The following is a 20,964-nucleotide window of genomic DNA, read 5'->3' as shown; positions in this document are numbered from 1 at the left end:
AGAGAAGGGAGAGAGAGAGAGAAGAGAAAATGCCGGGCTAGCTTCACGGGCAGGAGAGAGACGACCAGAAACTCATGGCTGAGCGGGAATGCAATGCAATGTGTTTATTGATCAGAAAAGAATCTGCCTTTATATCTTCCGAGGTGTAAGTGGCTGGCCAGAAAAGGAAGTGGGTAGGAGAATGAGTGGAGAGAAGGAAAAAGAGTGTGAATTCCATCTAACCAGCGGGGACTAAACCAATGCCCTGTCTCAGACAAAACAATGATTATGTAAATAGACCACAACATTAAGCAATGCAGGGGGCCTGGCATAATAACCAACAAGAAAGTTCGAGGGGTGGGCTATGCTCCCTCAGAAAGCAGGGCTTCTTCTAGAGTACCCTCATAGGTACTGCTAGGTGGCATGCAAGCTTTTGCGTGTTCCCAGTGTGCCCTACATACCAAATCATCCTCTGTTGTGGTTGGGTGGGTGCTAGTGCTGCTACTCAGGAGCTCTCTTTACATCAGATGACCCCGTTATAAGTCTGAAACTTCCAGGCTCAGTATTTTGGCTTGAAGCAGATATCCAATTAACACATGCCCAAACATGACATTCTATAATCTATAGGATCCATAGAATCTGAACAGTGAAAAAGATGGGAAAAAAAAAAAAGACAATGGTGGGTAAATCTCTGCTGACATAGGTATTAAAAAGCACCAGATCCCCACCTACAGGGGAGTTCCTTCACAAGCAGTGAAGCAGATCTGCTGGTGTCTCTCATTCTCTCCCCCTCTCTGTCTTCCCTTCCTCTCTCCATTTCTTTCTGTCCTATCTAACAATGACGACATTAATAACTACAACAACAATTAAAAAAAAAACAAGGACAACTAAAGGGAAAATAAATAAATATAAAAAAATTTAAAAAGAAGAACACTAGCGACAGGAGAACCTAGTTTAAGATGGCTGACACTGTAGAAGAGAGAGTGCAAGGAAAAAGATTTATGGAATCTGAGAAAATAAGAGAGTACTTCTCTAGTCCTAACCTTCCCATAATAGTGCCTTTCCTGGTTTGATTTTCTGCAAAGGTACGAGTGACTCAGTAATTGCCTTTAGGAGTAATATGAAGGTTTAATATGAAGAGGATGCTGAGTCATCTCTCTTTTATCTAAAGAATCCAGTAGTATTTTAAATAAACTATGTCTCTATTGTCTTAGAAGGATGAGAGTGTGTACACTTCTTAACAAGTGGGTGTTTTTGAAGTTAAGCTTCTTCTTTGTTAAAAAGGGTATTTTATTTATTTACTTTTAGTGAAAGGATACAGAGAAAGCTCCAGAGCACTGTTCAGCTCTGGTTTATGGTGGAGCTGGGGACTGAACCTGGGACTTTGGAGCCTCAGGCTTAAAAGTCTTTTGCATAACCATTATGCTGTCTCCCCAACCATGAAGTTAAGCTTCAGTTTCAAAAGAAACTGAACCCCAAAAATGACCTAATGTATTTCACTTCACAAAGCTCAAAGTGGGGACTAACATTTACTCCTTGAGGACTGAGCTGGTCAATATCCTTTCTGCCATGGTCTCTTGCTTATTCTGGTTTGCTTAGGGGAATTGATCTTCCTCCAAAAAGGTCCTAAAAATATAAACCAAAGAATGAATCCTAACCAAGAAGAGCTTAGCTGGAAATCTGTCCTTCAGTGGAAGCATTCTTTGACTTATGTTTGTTTTTCACAGACTCCTTTATCAACTCTTGGCATAGCACTGAAATTCCACAACTATTCATTAGCCAAGAAGAGTGTGAAAGGCTGTGATCATGGTTGGTGGGAAATTAATGAGCATATGTAAGTAGTTCTATGAATAGACATCTGAATATGAATAGATGAAAGGTCTTTTCCAGAGGTTCAAAGCCTTGGAGTCCATGACTTTAAAATTTATAGTTAGGGAAACTGAGAAGTATAAGAGTTAAGTTGTTTGCATTCATAAAGTTCATGAGAGATTAAGCCAGAATTCAAAGTCAAGTCTTGGGGCTGCTGAGTTGTTATTCTGCCATTGTTCTCTGCTTCAAAGCTCTGAGTGGGCACACCCTACAGTTCAAGAAAATAGTTTCACAGAAACTCTTTCAATCCATGCAATTGTGGAGGGAAATAGTAAACGGCAAGTCTGATGGCACACAAGTTAGACACCATTAGCCAATTCTGTGCAATTGAAGAGGCCCTGTTAGCCTGGGAACAACTTGCATTTGGAATATCAGTGGAGACTCATCAGGAAGAAGGTGAGAGAAATCTGGCTCCCTAGGTTTTCTGAAGCATCTGACTAGGTCCTCAATCTCATCTTTAATTTGTTCTTTAGTTGTCATACTGTTTATTTTCTTTTAAAATTATAATAGTTCTGGTAGTAAAAAAGTATATAGGATGGTTGCCTACTTTCCAGCACAGACGAGTTTCTCAGTCTATTTTGGCATAAGAATCCTTGCGAAGTTAGCATGAAGAATTTTCCTTATAGTTCTTACTTTCTTCACTGTTCGTCTGTGAATAAAGTTTTTCTTCTCTTTTTTATACATTCTTTTAAAAAGATACATAGATTTAAAAAATTTATTTATTCCATTTTGTTGTTTTATTGTTGTTATTATTGTTGTTATTGATGTCGTCGTTGTTGGATAGGACAGAGAGAAATGGAGAGAGGAGGGGAAGACAGAGAGAAAGATAGACATCTGCAGACCTGCTTCACAACTTGTGAAGCTATTCCCCTGCAGGTGGAGAGCCTGGGGCTTGGTCCAGGATCCTTACACTGGTCCTTGTGCTTTGCGCCACCTGTGCTATCACCTGACTCCCTAAAGTTTTCCCTTTCTAAATATTTTCTTGGACAACCTACTTTCATTTCCATTAAACTTTAAGTTTCAGTTTACCTCATAAATAGACATTGGTCTTTATTTGTCAGAACAACTCCTATCTGATTTAAAGGCATTCTTGGATCTGTTATTAAAATGAGAGATGTATTCCTTTAGGTAGTATTACTGAATGAAAAAGACTGGCTAAAATCTTACCTGATTCTTTTTACATAAATTGCTTTCTGGGGACTTAAAAGACCAGTCCTTCCATTTATCAGTCCGTTTTACCTAAAAAGGAAAGACTTGAAACTAATTTTTTACCTCTTGCTAAGAGGTTTGCCTAAAGATTTGGCTCATTGCTGGGGGAGAGGGAATGGTAGTATCTTTAAAAATGGTAGTATCTTTTATTTATTTGTTTATTTTGAATAGAGACAAAAATCAAGAGGAAAGGGAGAGGTAGAGAGGGAGAAAGAAAGAGTAAGTGAGAAAGAGAGACTTGCAACACTGTCTTACCACTCATAAAGCTTCTCCCCTTGCAGGCTCAGGCCAGGGGCTTGAACGTGGGTCCTTACACACTAATGTGTGCACTTAACTAGGTGTGCCATCACCAATCCCAATGGAAAATGGTAATTTCAACACTAGAAAATATAGTGATCCTGAGTTCAGAGAACAAGGAGTAGGATGTGTATGCCGTGAGAAAATAGAATACAACATATAAATCCTGATGAAAGGCAGGGCCATGCTACAAAGCTTTAGCAGAGCAAAGTGCCAGAGAGCTACTGCTGCTCTAGAAATTGCTTAAGTTTAGTTTCAAGCAGGCTATGTGTCCACATCCTTCATGTACTTACCTGCTGTTCGAACTTCTAACACATTACTTCAGAAATTACTTGTCAGTTTTAACTGTCATGAGTCTGCACATATAAACCTAAAAAAAATTTTTTGGGGGGGAGTTGGGCAGTAGCGCAGCAGGTTAAGTACATGTGGCGCAAAGCACAAGGACCAGTATAAGGATCCTGGTTCGAGCCCTGGCTCCCCACCTGCAGGGGTGTCCCTTCACAAGAGATAAAGCAGGTCTGCAGGTGTCTACCTTTCTCTCCCTCTCTCTGTCTTCTCCTTCTCTTTCCATTTCTCTCTGTCCTATCCAACAACAACGATGACAAGAATCACTACAACAATAAAACAACAAGGGCAACAAAAGGGAATAAATAAATAAATAAATAAACAACATTTTAAAATGTATTTATTTATTTCCCCTTTTGCTGCCCTTGTTTTTTTTTTAATTGTTGTTGTAGTTATTATTGTTGTTATTGATGTTGTCATTATTGGATAGGACAGAGAGAAATGGAGAGAGGAGGGGAAGACAGAGAGGGGGAGAGAAAGGTAGACACCTGCAGACCTGCTTCACCACTTGTGAAGCGACTCCCATGCAGTTGGGGAGCTGGGGGGTGGAACCGCGATCCTTATGCTGGTCTTTGCGCTTTGCGCTACATGTTGCACTACTGCCCGACTCCCATAAACTTCTTTTTTTGTCACCAGGGTTACCACTAAAGTTTGGTACCTGCATAGTGAATCCACCACTCTCAGCAACCTTTTTTCCTTTTCCTTTCTTTCTTTTTGGTAGAGACCGAAAGAAATTGAGAGGGAAGGAGGAGACAAGGAGGGAGAGAGAGAGAGAGAGAGAGAGAGAGAGAGAGAGAGACACCTGCAGCACTTCTTTACCACTAGTGAAGCTTCCCCCTGCCAGTATGTCTTGAACCCAAGTCCCTATAATGTGTGCAGGCTACTGTGTTCACACATTATGGCTTTTCCTACTTTCATTTTTCATTTTTCACTTTTGTTCTGTAAGCCACCAGCATGCCCTATGACTTCCTGTCATCCTGTTCTTCTCTAAATACCAGCCCAAACATGCATTCATAGAATCTTGGCTTTTTTTTTCTTTTTAATATTTGAGTGAAGTTTCTTGTAGCAAAAAAAAAGTCTTGTAAGTTAAATGGAGAGCTTGGAAAAATTTAGTATAAGATATAGCTAAAAACCACAATGTTTTTAGAATATAGGGTTCTAAGTTGTCCAACTAGAGTAAACTCACCTTCAAAATCATGACTTGGTTTTTTCTTTGTAGTCAACAGTTCTTACTGTTACTGTTTTATTCAGCAGAACGGAAATTTGAAGGGACAAAAATCGTTCTGTCACTAGCATAGTATGAACATCTGCTACTAGCCTGACCATGAATATCTCTATTAATGAAGCCCTAAGGACCAAAATATTAGTGAAGTCATTATCAATCTGAATGACTATCTAGTTGTGTATCCCCCTGACTCTTGTCTTCTTGTCTTCTTAGGTACTGTGGCTCCTACATGGATCACCAGACAATTTTCCGAGTGCCCAGCCCCGTGGTGCACATTCAGCTTCAGTGCAGCTCAAGGATTTCAGACAAGCCACTTTTAGTGGAATATGGCAGTTACAATATCAGCCAACGTAAGCTTGGGTTGTTGCTAGGACTCAGTACTGGGACTACAAATCCACTGCTCTTAGCAGCCACGTTTTTCCTTTCTATTTTATTGGTTAGGATAGAAAGAAATTTAGAATAAAGCACACACACACACACACACAGAGAGAGAGAGAGAGAGAGAGAGAGAGAGAGAGAGAGAGGAAGCTGCAGACTTACTTCACTGTTCATGAAGCTTACCCCCTGCAGGTGGGGAGAAATAATTTCTTACTTTACTCTTAAAAATATAGGAAATTAGGGCTGGGCAGTGGCATATCTGGTTGAGTGCACACACTATCATGGGCAAAGACCTGGGTTTAAGTCCCTGGTCGCCGCGTGCAAAAGAGGAAGCTTCAAGAGTAGTCAAATTGTGCTACAGAGGTCTCTCTCTCTGTCTCCTGTTTCCCTCCTGATTTTCTGTCTGTATCAAATAAACAAACAAAAGAAAAAAAAAAAGGAAGAAAGAAAGAAAGAAAGAAAGAAAGAAAGAAAGAAAGAAAGAAAGAAAAGCAATTGTTTATTGGTCTTCTAGGTCAGAGTTCCTTATAAACATAACATTTGTACCAAGATCTGCTGTATAGAGTGCTAACAACTGTGACTATCTTAGTTCTATATGGCACACAGAGAGAACTGGTTGGTGGAGGATATTTCAAATACCAGAATACAAAATTTCATACTGAAAATAGCTGGAATGATGATAAGGAAGTGGTCTGTGAAAAAGATAACATTTGAGGAAAAGTCATTAGCATTGGAGAGAGTAGATACTGGCTTGCTGAGGAAATACTCCATCATTTTAAAAGAGAAAAAGTATGGGTTAACCACTTAGAAGTTCATGAAGATAAGACTTGTAAGAAGGCCCCTGTAGACTATGGATTTTTTGCTGAGCTCCAATGTACTTGTTTCTAAATCTAGAATATTACTGTTTTGAATACTAGCATATTATCACCCCCAACAAAAACACAGTTGGACAGTTGGACAGTTAAGAAGGGAAGTAACAGAAATTTTATTTTTATTTTAGCTAGATAGAGAGAATATGTAACCACAGCACTGAAGCTTCCTAAAGTTTCCTGAAGCTTCCTTCAGTGTGATGGGCATGGGGTTTGAACCTGCACTGCACACAGATTAAAGCAGCATGCTCACCAAGTGAGCTATTTTGTCGGCCCTAGAAGTTTGATCATATGTGGAACTTAGATGCTATATTGATTCAAAGGTTTATGATGGATAACTTCTCTTTCATTGCTAGGCTAGGTTCTGTTTTGTCTTTCAGTTATCACCTTTAGCCCTGATATGGTGGGAAATGTTATAAAATTACTGTGGTTACACTGCCAACTCTAACTACTTAAGTGTTCATATTTGCTTGTTAATGTGCTCTGTTGACCTTTAGGAATCTACACAAGATGCCCCCCCCAACCCCCTTTTTTTTTTTTGTCTCCAGCCTGTCCTGTTGGGTCTTTTAGATGCTCTTCAGGTTTATGTGTCCCTCAGAGCCAGAGATGTGATGGAGTAAATGACTGCTTTGATGAAAGTGATGAACTTTTCTGTGGTGGGTATTACAGCTTTTACTTTGATTTTCTAATAACTAAAGAACTTTTCAGGGCCATGCTGCTTTTGGGACTTTATAGAGATTATTTATTGACTTTCCCCACCCCTAACCCCCCCTGCCTAAACTCAAGCCTACAAAAATAATTTATTCTTAACCATGCTTTCATGGGTAGTCTAAGATATGAATGATCTAGGTTGGGCTCATCTAAGTGACCACAACAAATAGTGGGTTTTCCTGGACACAGTTCTTCTCAGTTTGGATTCAGGTCTACCCCTGTGGAAAATATTGTGAACAAGAAAAAGTGTGATATGGGATAGATAGCATAATGAATAGTTATGCAAAAGCCTCTCTTGCCTGAGGCTCCAAAGTCCTGGGTTCAGTCCCCTGCACTACCATAAATCAGATCTGAGCAGTATTCTGGTTTAGAAAAAAAAAAGAATGTGTGAAAGATTTACATTGGGAGTGAGTGGGTTATGGCACACCCAGTTGAGTGCACATGTTACAATGCGCAAGGACCCAGGTTCAAGTCCCTGGTCCCTACTTGCAGGGGAAAAGCTTCAAGAGTAGTGAAGCAGTGCTACAGGTATCTCTCTGTCTCTCTTCCTCTCTATCCTCCCTTCCCTCTTGATTTCTGGCTGTCTCTACCTAATAAATAAATAAAGATAATAAAAAAAATTTAAAAAGATTTACATTGGTGTTTCCTAATCTAGGAAATATATCTCTCAGATAAAAGAATTTATAGTTAATATTGTATAAAGCATATTATCTTATTATTTATTATAATTTTTATTTATAAAATGGAAACACTGACAAGACCATAGGATAAGAGGGATACAACTCCACACAATTCCCACCACCAGAACTCTGTATCCTATCCTGTCCCTTGATAGTTTTCCTATTCTTTGTCCCTCTGGAAGTATGGACCCAGGGTTATCATGGGGTGCATAGATTTACTTATTAATCTGTGTGAGAATACTAAAGTTCCACTTAGCTCTGGCATATAGTGGTGTCTATTAAATTTGGGGGCTCCAGGGGTCTCAGGCATGTGAGTTTCATATTCTATTGCAGATTATCTCCTCAACCTTAGAACAAAACAATTTTAAATAGAAATATTCTCTTTTTCTTTAAAATTTTTTACATACAAAACAAGTCCTATAGTATCTTTTTTTTTTTTTTAGTTTTTTTTTTCCTCCTCCAGCGTTATTGCTGGGCTCGGTGCCTACACCAGAATCCACCGCCCCTGGAGGCCATTTTTTTCCCCCTTTTATTGCCCTTGTTGTAGCTTCATTGTGGTTATTATTATTGCCCTTGTTGACGCAATTTGTTGTTGGATAGGACAGAGAGAAATGGAGAGATGAGGGGAAGACAGAGAAAGATAGACACCTGCAGACCTGCTTCACCGCCTGTGAAGCGACTCCCCTGCAGGTGGGGAGCCGGGGGCTCGAATCGGGATCCTTACGCCGGTCCCTGCGCTTTGCGCCACATGCTCTTAACCCACTGCGCCACCGCCCGACCCCCATCCTATAGTATCTTATATTCATCAATTTATTCAACAAATTTCTAGTAAACTCCTAAAATTTGGTCACGACCTTGAGCTACAAAGTTAAAATAGATAAAGTCTCTAATATCCTGACATACTACTTTGTTAAGGAAGGTAAACAAGTTTCACTTAGATAGTAGCTTATATATTTTTTTATCTCTTAAAATGCAATTTTATGATGCACTTAATTGTAATTTGGATCTGATGGTGGCACATCTGATTGAGTGCACGTGTTATAATGAGCAAGGACTATAGTTCTAGCCCCCATTCCTACTTGCAGGGGAGAAGCTTTAGGAGTGGCGAAACAGTGCTGCCATCCTCTCTCTCTCTCTCTCTCTCTCCCTCTCTATCTCCTCCTTCTCTCTTAATTTCTCTCTGTCTCTATCCAATAAGTAAACAAAATCTTAATTATAATTAAACACACTGCCAGAGGTAAACCTATTTACACAAAAGCAAAGTCAGTTCTGATGAACTCACTTCATCAGATGAACTTAGAAATCACATCACAATTTAAATATCAGCTTTTCCTCAAAGTACATGCCAGATTTGAGGAAAATACTTTTTGCTTTATTAAAATCATATTAATAATTAGCACCTCTAGAAGGTCTTTGCTATCCCTTAGAAAATCTAGGTCATAGGGAAACAGAAGCAACCGGTGGTACAGCTATATACAAATAATGTCAAAGGACATAAAATATGGTGATGTTGTGTATGATACAGCAAATCCTAACAAAGGGATATTTCAAAGTTAACCCAATTGTCAAACAATGTGATTATAGCAATAACTAGCTATTGTCTTCTTAAACCCTAAGACAGCAGGAACCTCCTGCTTCCTCTATAGAACCTATATTTCCCCCAGTCCTGGAACCTCTAGGGTGGGGCTCACTTTCCTGCAAGCTTCTCTCAATTCATACCAAGTGATACTGCATCTGCCGATCCCAGCCTAATCAATGCAACGAGTACCACCTCAGCAAGCTTCACTTCAGACTGTGTCCAGAGACGTCAGGTGTGGAATGTCGATCCTTCACCCTCATTACTCGGGTGAGACCTTTCCTTTCATAGGATTCTCTAATTCCATTCCAGGAGGTTCACTTCCTAACAAAGTCCCAAAACCTGGATATAGAGCAGCTCCCATAAGATAGAGCATATGTTCACATGTATCCATAAATTAGGGCAAAATATATACCTGAAAGCAAAAATACACAATGGTAGTGAGTCAGTATCAAGTTCATAATGAAATAGTGTCTACTTAGACTTAGATACCCTCCTCATCTACTTCCTATTACAGTTCTCTCATTTACTCTAAAGCTATCCTTATCAAAGCAAGGACTGTAAAAGCTGAATAAGGGCAAGAGACTGACATACTTTAATGATGACTCTTTTTTAAATATTTTTTTTATTTACTCATAAGAAGGATAGAGGAGAGAGTGACAAAGAACCAGACATCACTCTGGTACATGTGCTGCCAGGAAATGAACTCAGGACCTCATGTTTGAGAATCCAATGCTTTAGTCACTGCACCACCTCCTGGACTACAACGATGACTCTTTAGTCACTATAAGGCCACCCCATCAGCTGGGGCCCTAATCAGGGAGTCCTGAGATTCCCAAACAGACATGATGGACCAAGACCTCGAATAAACCCTTCTCTTCATTGTTACTGGTCATTTCTATCAGGAACAACACAATAGACCCCTTTGTGGGTCCCCATAGGAACTTGCCCTCAACTTGGATCAACAATAGTAGAGAATGTTCCATCCTCCCTTTGGAGGATGGACAACATACTCTATGCTACATCTGAGGAAGATGGGTGGATATTGGGGCAGCATGGGATGTTCCTACTCATGACCACAGAATGTGAGCTCAGATCTAGAGGGATGCAGAGGTCACACAGGCTCCTAAGCTAAATATGGGCTCCAGATCATCTCAAATCGATGGCATTTACAGTCAACATTATTTATACCCCTTTCCCATATTAGGGAGCTACTCTCTTCCCTAATCCAGCTTTTGGGTCCTTTTTCCAGCCATGACATCATCTCCCCAGACAATAACTTGGATCCACCTGCATATCAGATTTCAGGCTCAGGGAAAAAAAAAAAAAAAAAACTAGTATAGCCAGAGACCCTTTGGTATATAACTAAAATATGCCTACTAGCTATCTACAAAATGGAGGACCCCCCACCCCCAACTCTTCATCTGCACTACTTCAGCCTTTAGGTCCATCATGATTGGTCAACAATTTGTTTGGCTTTGTATGTTAACTCTCTTTTCAGCCACCAGGTTCCAGATGCTAGCATGATGCCTACCAGACTTCCCTGGATAGACAACCCCACCAATGTGTCCTGGATCTCTGCTTCCCCAGAGCCCTTCCCCACTGGGGAAAGAGAGAGACAGGCTGGGACTATGGATCGACCAGTCAATGTCCATGTTCAGCTGGGAGGCAATTACAGAAGGCAGACCTTCCACCATCTGCATCCCACAATGACCTTGGGTCTATAGTCCCAGAGGGTTAAAGAATAGGAAAGCTGGGTGTTGGGGAGTAGTGCAGCGAGTTAAGCACACATGGCACAAATTGCAAGGACTGGAGTAAGGATCCCAGTTCGAGCCCCCGACTCCCCACCTGCAGGAGAGTCACTTCACAGGCGATGAAGCAGGTCTGCAGGTGTCTCTGTCTATCTTTCTCTCCCCCTCTCTGTCTTCCCCTGCTCTCTTGAATTTTCTCTGTCCTATCCAACAATGAATGACATCAACAAATCAACAACAACAATAACCACAACAAGGCTACAACAACAAGGGCAACAAAAGGGGGGAAAAGAATAGGAAAGCTATCAGGGGAGGGGATAGGATACAGAGTTCTGGTGGTGGGAATTGTGTGGAGTTGTACCCTTCTTATCCTATGGTTTAGTTGATGTTTCCTTTTCTATAAATAATTTTTTTTTTCCAAAAAAGAAAACCCAGGTCATGTCTCAGGCTCAGCAGTCTTTTGTCTGTTCTCATTCTCATAGTGACTCTTAAGCCTGCCTGCAATGCCAGTTCCCTCATGCAGCACAGCACTCTGCTCTGCGATGGCTACAGGGACTGTGACGATGGCCGAGATGAGCAGAACTGCACTCAAAGTGAGGATGGTGGCCCTGCAACTGGTTCTCTTTCAGTAAAACTTCTCTAAATTAGAATCAAAACAACCTTGTTAGTTTAGTACTATTAACTTTTCCTAGCTTTTCTAGGAAAGGCCCAGTGTGTGCTTGAATACAGAATTATTTTCATTGCTTACTCGCTTTTAATGGTGCAAAAGACTCAAGGATAGGGGCCGGGTGGTAGTTCACCTGGTTGAGTGCACATGTTATCATGCTCAAGGACCCGGGTTCAAGCCCCCAGTCCCCACCTGCAGGGTGAAAACTTCACAAGTGGTGAAGCAGGGTTTCAGCTTTCTCTCTCCCTCTCTATCTTCCCCTTCCCTCTCAATTTCTGCCTATCTCTATCCAATAAATAAATAATGATAAGAAAATAAAAAAAAAAGGTTTAAGGGTACTGAGGACCTGAAACAGAGTTGAGCAACCACATACTGTGATGGGACACATTCTATTCTAACCCCTGCAGAAGCCTGCCCTGCTAAGGATGTGAAGAATGTGCTGTTGATATTCATTTTTGTGTCTATATCTTTTGAAAATACATTTCTTTCTTTCTTTCTTTCCTTGTTTCTTTCTTCCTTTCTTTCTTTCTTCCTTCCTTCCTTCCTTTCTTTCTTTCTTTCTTTCTTTCTTTCTTTCTTTCTTATTGAACAGAGACAGAAAGAAAATGAAAGGGGAAGAGGGAATAGAGAGGGAAAGAGACAAAGAGACACCTGAAGCCCTGCTTCACTACTTGTAAAACTTTCCTCCTGCAGTTGGGGACCAGAGTCTTGAACCTGGGTCCCTGTGTACTATAATGTGTACTTAACCAGGTGTACCACCGCCTGGCTGCATGTCTATAATTTTTACCCCAATGGTATAAAAGACTTAGTATAATGATATTTCTGCTCATAATTTTTTGATATATAAACTGTGTTTTACTGATATTTCCTTTGCAGCCATGATCATTATTATTGTTGTTCCATGATACTTTCTTTTTTAAATTTTATTTTATTAATGATTTGATAATGATCAACAAGATTGTGGGATAAGTGGGGTACAATTCCATACAATTCTTACCACCAGAGTTTCCCATCCCATCCCCTCCACCTGAAGCTTCCCTATTTTTTATCTCTCTGGGACCATGGATCAAAGATCTTTCTTTATGGGGAGCAGAAAGTGCGAGGTTTGACTTCTGTAATTGCTGCCTTGCTGGACATAGTCATTGACAAGTTGACTCACACCCTCAGCCTGTGTCTATCTTTCCCTAGAGGGGCAGGGTTCTGGGGAGGTGGGATACATTGTTCCAGGATACATTGGTGAGGTTGTCTGCTTAACTTCCTTTTGTAGTGTTTCCTAGAATAGCAAATATTAATACAAATACTAATGCATCACTAGGGCATTCCTTGTGGAGTTCTTGTCACTCACATTAATTAATTAATTAGATAATTAATTAATTTTGGATAGGAATAACTTCTTTTCTTTTATGCATTTGTAGGTATTCCATGCAACAACAGGACTTTCAAGTGCAGCAATGATATTTGCTTTAGGAAACAAAACGCACAGTGCGATGGGACTGTGGATTGTCCAGATGGGAGCGATGAAGAAGGCTGCAGTGAGTAGAAAAAAGCTCTTTTACTTATTCCTGTATTCTTTCTACAGTTTACCATATATTCGTTTTCTTTTTTAAAAATTTTTATTTATAAAAAGGAAACATTGAGTAAGCCATAGGATAAGAGGGGTATAACTCCACACAATTCCCACCACCAGAACTCTGTATCCCATCCCCTCCCCTGATAGCTCCTATTCTTTAACCCTCTGGGAGTATGGACCCAAGGTCATTGTGGGAGGCACAAGGTGGAAAGTCTGGCTTCTGTAATTGCTTCCCAGCTGAACATGGGTGTTGACAGGTGGATCCATACTCCCAGCTTGTTTCTTTCTTTCCCCAGTGGGGAAAGGCTCTGGAGAAGCTGAGCTCCGGGACACATTTGTGGGGTTGTCTGTCCAGGGAAGTCTGGTTGGCATCATGCTAGCATCTGGAACCTGGTGGTTGAAAAGAGAGTTAACATACAAAGCCAAACAAATTGTTGACCAATCATGGACCTAAAGGCTGAAGTAGTGCAGATGAAGAGTTGGGGTAGGGGGTACTCCATTTTGTAGATAGCTAGTAGGCATATTTTAGTTATATTCCAAAGGGCCTGTGGCAATACTAGTTTTTTTTTTTTTCTTTTTTTTACCCTGAGCCTGAAATCTGATATGCAGGTGGATCCAAGTTATTGTCTGGGAGATGATGTCATGGCTGGATATATTCACTTTCATTCTCCTCTGCTGTCCTCCCCTGGCAGAGGTTACCAGAGGCCTAGGGAATAATAGGGAATATTGAGTACAGGGTTATTTTTCAGAATTAAAAACTCTAGTGTGGATTTTTCCTTCTTTCTCATTAAACAGAAATGAATGTGTTGGTATCTATGCTGAGAATTTTTATTTTCTAATAACTCTAGTCATATGATTATTTTAAGTAGCAAGCCTACAAGAAATAAAATAGACACTGACATGCACTGGATGACTTTGCTAATTGTGCTATAAGTTATGGCCAATATCAAGTGCTGGCTCTTTCATTAAGTATAATGAGAGAATTGTAATCTGCACTATGTTATTGTTAATTATAAGGTTTCTGGTCAGCCACATGACATGTTGAGCATACATTCTTTGTTTTTTTTTTAATATTTATTTTATTTATTTATTCCCTTTTGTTGCCCTTGTTCTATTGTTGTAGTTATTATTGTTGTTGTCGTTGCTGGATAGGACAGAGAGAAATGGAGAGAGGAGGGGAAGACAGGAGAAGAGAAAGATAGACACCTGCAGACCTGCTTCACCGCCTGTGAAGCAACTCTCCTGTAGGTGGGGAGCCGGGGTTCGAACCGGGATCCTTATGCTGGTCCTTGTGCTTTGCGCCACCTGCGCTTAACCCGCTGTGCTACAGCCCAACTCCCTGAGCATACATTCTTACCAGTGCTCTTTACCCTGTGGAATAATCACTCTGATGAAGAGTGTTTTTTTCTTTTTTCAAATGTGTTTTCGTTAGTCTTAGATTCACACATCCTCTCCCAATTACTTTATCTTAATCAGCAAAGCTTCAGTGATATTCTTGCCTCTGCTCTATGTGACAATTTTCCTCTTTCTCACGGCATGAATTGATGATTCTTTTGTGTCCTTCCTTTTCTTGTGTGAATTTTTGTAGAGTTGGTGTCAGGGCCTATCTTCAGGAAGAAGGCAGTGGCTTGGAAATTCTGGCTTGCGATGGAGCCACTCACTGCCTCTTGAGCAGGAGATTTCTCGTTATTTAACTGTCTAGTCAGTTTCCAGCTCTAACGTCAAATTAATTTTCTTGTTTCCCTTCTCTCAAATTAATATTCTAGTTTCTTTTCCAAATCTGTCATGTAATCTTTCCTGTCTTAAAGGCTGCAGTGGGAGTTCTTCTGCCTTCCATCGGATTATCGGAGGCACTGACACCCAGGAAGGGGGTTGGCCATGGCAAGTCAGCCTTCACTTTGTGGGGTCTGCTTACTGTGGAGCCTCAGTCATCTCCAGAGAGTGGCTTCTCTCTGCAGCCCATTGTTTCCATGGTAACAGGTAGGCCCTCTCAGTCTTCACCCTGAAGTGGAACTCTGACCACAGATCATATGACCATGCTTATGCTATAGGAAGAAGCTTTGTGAGGAAATTCACTCAGTCCAATTGATGAACTTTTTTTGAGTGAGATAACAATATTTGTCCCGTATTATTATTACTATTCTCTTCTTCTTCCTCCTCCTCCTTCTACTTCTTCTCCTTTAGGCATTATTAATATACAGAAAAAAGAACACAAAGAAAGCATAAAAAATGAATGGGCTATTGCCAGGCTAAGCTGATTTCCCTTTTCTGGGATCTCATTTCTATACTGGGTGCCTATATTAATCAATAAAAGCTCCTCTGTTTTGTAGCAAGCAGAGGTAGAGTTCATCTAGTCAATGACTTTGTGTTTCATTGCTTTTCTCTCAGGTTGTCAGACCCTACACCATGGACTGCTCACCTTGGGATGTATGTGCAGGGCAACGCCAAGTTTGTCTCCCCAGTGAGAAGAATTGTGGTCCATGAATACTATAACAGTCAGACCTTTGACTATGATATTGCCTTGCTACAGCTCAGCATAGCCTGGCCTGAGACCTTGAAACAACTCATTCAGCCAATATGTATCCCTCCTGCTGGTCAGAAAGTACTCAGTGGGGAGAAATGCTGGGTAACTGGCTGGGGCCGAAGGCATGAAGCAGGTGTGTACCAATAATACTCATGACCTTCCTCTCCAGATAATGATGTGTGTTAATTTATTGCTTTGATGATAACAGAGGGAATGTGTGTGTGTGTGTGTGTGTGTGTGTGTGTGTGTGTGTGTTGTTGTTGTTGTTGTTATTGCTGGTGTATCACCACTCTGAGTTGACTTTTTCAGAAAGAGAGAGGGGCTGGGTGGTAGTGTGTCCAGATGAGTGCATATGTTATATTACAAAAGGACCTAGGTTCAAACCCTTTATCTTAGTGAGTATTTCATTTTTTAAAAAAATTTTTTATTTAAGAAAGGATTAATGAACAATAACATAAGGTAGGAGGGGTACAACTCCACACAATTCCCACCACCCAATCCCCATAACCCACCCCCTCCCATGATAGCTTTCCCATTCTCTAGCCCTCTGGGAGCATGGACCCAGGGTCCTTGAGGGTTGCAGAAGGTAGAAGGTCTGGCTTCTGTAATTGCTTCCCCGCTGAACATGGGCGTTGACTGGTCGGTCCATACTCCCAGTCTGCCTCTCTCTTTCCCTAGTAAGGTGTGTCTCTGGGGAAGCTGAGCTCCAGGACACATTGGTGGGGTCTTCAATCCAGGGAAGCCTGGCCGGCATCCTGGTGGCATCTGGAACCTGGTGACTGAAAAGAGAGTTAACATACGAAGCCAAACAATTTGTTGAGCAATCATGGATCCCAAGCTTGGAATAGTGGAGAGGAAGTGTTAGGGAGGTACTCACTGCAAACTCCAGTGTACTACTGCTTTCAGGTATATATTTTGCAGTAGTTTATGGATACGTGTGCACATAAGCTCTCTCTCACAGAAACTGGTGTATATCTAGGTTATGGGACTTTGTTAGAAAGTGAACTACCTGAGATGAAATTAGAGTGTACTATAAAAGGAAAGGTCTCACCCGAGTAATGAAGCTGAAGGGTTGTCATTCCACACGTGAAGTCTCTGGACACAGTCTGAGGTGAAGCATGTTGAGGTGGCAGTCGTTGCGTTGGTTAGGTTGTGATCGGTGGATGCAATATTATTTGGTTTGGATTGGGAGATGCATATGGGAAAGTGGGCCCTATCCAAGGGTTCCAGGACTGGGGGAAGTAGGGGCTCTATAGTGGAGATGTGAGGTTCCTGCTGTCTTAGGGTTCAAAAAGACAATGGATAGTTAATGTTATCATCACATTATTTGTTAATTGGGTTAACTTTGAAAAGTCCTTTTGTTATGGTTTGCTGTACAGTATCCAGTATCTTGTATATAGCTGTGCTATTGGATGCTTCGAGTATTTCATTTTTATAAAGAAGAACACACACCCACACTCTACGGTATGAACTCATAGATCACTATCTGATTGATTATGCAGGTATGTTCTGCTCAAGGCTCATGGCCAAGAGATGAGAGTGAGGGTTAAAAATCCAACCTACTCGGGGAGTTGGACAGTAGCGCAATGGGCTAAACTCACATGGCTCAAAACGCAAAGACCAGCTTAAGGATCCCGGTTCCAGCCCCCGGCTCCCCACGAACAGGGGGTTTGCTTCACAGGTGGTGAAGCAGGTCTGCAGTTGTCTATCTTTCTCTCCCCCTCTCTGTCTTCCCCTCTTCTCTCCATTTCTCTCTGTCCTATCCAACAACAATAATAACTACAACAATAAAACAACAAGAGCAACAAAAGGGAATATTTTTTAAAAAATCCAACATACTCTAAATCTTCAAACAGCACATATTCAGTCTAGATTTGCTACATCCAGAGGGGTGTCTTTTATGATTCCTCCCCCCAGGGTGCTAAAGCAGGTCTGCAGCTGTCTCTCTTTCTCTCCCTTTCAATTTCCCTCCCCTATCATTTTCTCTCTGTCCTAACAAGTAATAAAGGGGAAAAAAGAAAATAGAAATTAAAAATAAAGAAAAAACTGGTTAAAGAGTGGTGAATTTATTGTGCAGGCACTGAGCACCTCAGTAACCCTGATGGCAATCTGTTAACAACATGGGGATCATAGTAAGATTAGCCTTATTGTGAGATAATAGGAGATGATTTAAGTAATTTGTTTGGTAAAATCCTGAATAAGTGCCTTTATTACTATGATTTCTATCTCTGATATGTTTTCCAGATAATAAAGGCTCCCCTGTTTTGCAGCAAGCAGAGGTAGAGCTCATTGATCAAACTCTCTGTGTTTCCACCTATGGGATCATCACTTCGAGGATGCTGTGTGCTGGTGTCATGTCAGGCAAGAGAGATGCTTGTAGAGTAAGTCCTCTTACCTTTCCCTTGCCTATCATGCCATGCTTTTCATAACTGCTCTCACATATCATCTATACAACGCTGTGGGAGGGGCTAATTAGGCAGGTGTTTACCTTTGTTTATGGCCAGGCAAAGGTGGCTAAAGAACTGGATTTAGGGATTGGGAATTGGTTCAGTTGTAGAGCACAAACTTTGCAGTAATTTCTCATACCACATAAATCAAGATAAGCAAAACCAAATAGCACATCATAAACATGGAAAAGTATTTGTATTTTGGTCTCTCTCACAATACTCCTCTATCATTAAAAAAAAAAAAAGAATTGCATCTATAGAATTTAGTTCTTTAGTCTTCCCTGCCCCCCAAAGGACATTTCTCTTGACTCTCAGTCTCAAATCTATGCAGATATACATATAGTCACCAGAAATTGAACAGATGACTTAGAGGATCAGGAATAGAGTGAGAGCTGTTCCTACATTTCCCACCTTAGCCATCACACCACAAATACTCATCTATTTTGTGGGAAGTACTATATTAGGTCTTTTACATAAGTTAATTCACATTGTTTTTCACTTCCATTTTATAGAAAAGGAAACTAGGGTATGGGGCATGGGAGAAGCAAGTAAATTACCCCAGATCACATATGTAGTATGTAAATACCAGAGCTGGAATTTAACTCTTCTCTCTCCAATGCTAGAACTGCTTGTTTTTGTTGTTGTTGTTGTTGTTACTGAAGTTTGCTCTTTGAGGTATATGAGAGTTGTTTCTCTTAGAAAATATTCTTTTTAAAAATTTTTATTTTATTTATAAAAGGAAACACTGACAAAACCATAGGATAAGGGGTACAACTCCACACAACTCCCAATTCCCACCACCAAAACTCCATATCCCCTCCCCTCCCCTGATACTTTCCTGTTCTTTAACCCTCTGGGAGTATGGACCCAAGATCATTGTGGGATGCAGAAGGTGGAAGGTCTGGCTTCTGGAATTGCTTTCCCGCTGAGCATGGGCATTGACAGGTCAATCCATCCTTCCAGCCTACCTCCCTCTTTCCCTAATGGGTTGGGGTTCTGGGGAATCAGAGCTCCAGGACACAGAAAATATTCTAAGGTACCAGACAGAGACACATGTGATTAAGCACACACATTAAAGTCCCTGGTCCTCACCTGCCGGGGGAAAACTTCAGTAGTAGTGAACCAGGGCTGTGGGTGTCTCTCTTTTTCCCTTTCTATCTCTCTATCCCTTATCAATTTCTCTCAGTCTCTACCCAATGACAAATAAAATAAAAAGATTAAAGTTAAAAAAGAAGAATATTCTAGACATGGAGGAAAGTCCCTAGTTCCCACCTGAAGGGTGAAAACTTCATAAGCCATGGAGCAGGCTGCAGATGCTATTCTTTCTTTCTTTCTTTCTTTCTTTCTTTCTTTCTTTCTTTCTTTCTTTCTCTTCATCTTCCCATTCCTATTGATTTATCTCTCTATATACAATAAATAAATATAGTAGTTTAAAAACAGTATTCTAGCCTTTCTCTAGAGATCAGATTTAAGATATGTTTAATGTAATGTAGCCCATTTATTTTAGGAAGAATAATTCAAAAGTGACATTAAGCATTCCACTACTTATTCACATTTCCCCAAACTGCCTAATAATTAGTAAGACAGAAACCTGTCAGGATGGGCCTGTTGAACAAAATCTGTTAGGCACATTAATGAGAAAATTGATGACAATGAGAGAAACATGTTTTTTTTATTTATTTTTTATTTAAGAAAGGATAAATTAACAAAACCATAGGGTAGGAGGGGTACAACTCCACACAATTCCCACCACCCAATCTCCATATCCCATCCCCTCCCCTGATAGCTTTCCCATTCTCTATTCCTCTGGGAGCATGGACCCAGGGTCATTGTGGGTTGCAGAAGGTAGAAGGTCTGGCTTCTGTAATTGCTTCCCCACTGAACATGGACATTGACTGGTCGGTCCATACTCCCAGTCTGCCAAGAGAGACATATTTTATGCTGACATTATCTTCTTGTGTAGGGAGATTCGGGCGGACCTTTGTCTTGTCGAAGAAAAAGTGATGGAAAATGGATCTTGACTGGCATTGTTAGCTGGGGACATGGATGTGGAAGACCAAACTTTCCTGGTGTTTACACAAGGGTGTCAAACTTTGTTCCTTGGATTCATAAATATGTACCTTCTCTTTTGTAATGATGTACAATTGGGTTTTTGACTGTTCTCTGTGTGATCAATTCTTTAAAAAGGACTGCAACAATTATCAATAAAATTAAACACTTATTTTTTTTCTTTTGGAAAACTTAGATGGTACATAATTGCTATTAACTAAAACACTTCAATATCTGTTTTATCCCATAAAACTTCATGGATATAACTGCATCCTAAACAAAAGACAGTTGATTCAGAAATAGAAGAAACCTATAGTAATGCCAGGAACAGGTCTCTAAAATAAAGAGTGGATAAGATACTCAAGTATCCACATTTTATTATTCTACTCAAGCTTTAGAAATTCATAAGCATGCTGGTAAATATGACATATTTCACACAGAAATTCAATGCCTAATTTTTAGTGCTCTCATTACACAAAAAGCGCAAAAGTATCTATTTCATAAACACTAAGCTGAATTACTAGGTATAAAGAATATATCTATATTGTTTGAAAAAGCATGTTTAGAAACCTTGTTTTATAAATTGTTTAGAAAACTATTTATAAAAACAATGTGCTTGAACTTATTTGTATTAATATTTACAATATCTATATTTAGTTTTATCAGAAAGACCTGGTGAGTCCAGACTTCTGACTTTCTCTTCCCTCAAGACTCCCCTATTCCTGGATTCATACATCTCTCCCAGCCTGCTTTTGGGGTAAGTGCAAGAACAGACACAGAAAGCCAGGCCTGGAAACCACAAGCACCTAGGACACTGA

The 20,964-nt window shown here is 40.4% G+C and overlaps 1 protein-coding gene across 1 annotated transcript in view; it reads left to right on the top strand.

Moving 5' to 3' along the window:
* Positions 1–20,327, top strand: part of TMPRSS7 (transmembrane serine protease 7) — a 47,366-nt gene extending 27,039 nt beyond the window's left edge. Inside the window, exons 7-15 of the mRNA XM_060198398.1 lie at positions 1,707–1,813; positions 5,138–5,274; positions 6,720–6,827; positions 11,372–11,482; positions 12,972–13,088; positions 14,935–15,106; positions 15,515–15,783; positions 17,895–18,031; positions 20,061–20,327. Of these exons, the coding sequence (XP_060054381.1) occupies positions 1,707–1,813; positions 5,138–5,274; positions 6,720–6,827; positions 11,372–11,482; positions 12,972–13,088; positions 14,935–15,106; positions 15,515–15,783; positions 17,895–18,031; positions 20,061–20,231 (1,329 nt within the window). The 3' untranslated portion in view covers positions 20,232–20,327. The remainder of the gene's footprint in view (positions 1–1,706; positions 1,814–5,137; positions 5,275–6,719; positions 6,828–11,371; positions 11,483–12,971; positions 13,089–14,934; positions 15,107–15,514; positions 15,784–17,894; positions 18,032–20,060) is intronic.
* The last annotated feature ends 637 nt before the right edge of the window (positions 20,328–20,964 follow it).

This window comes from Erinaceus europaeus, chromosome 9, assembly GCF_950295315.1.
Source record: "Erinaceus europaeus chromosome 9, mEriEur2.1, whole genome shotgun sequence".
Taxonomy (NCBI): domain Eukaryota; kingdom Metazoa; phylum Chordata; class Mammalia; order Eulipotyphla; family Erinaceidae; genus Erinaceus; species Erinaceus europaeus.
This window is presented reverse-complemented; position numbering and strand designations above follow the sequence as displayed.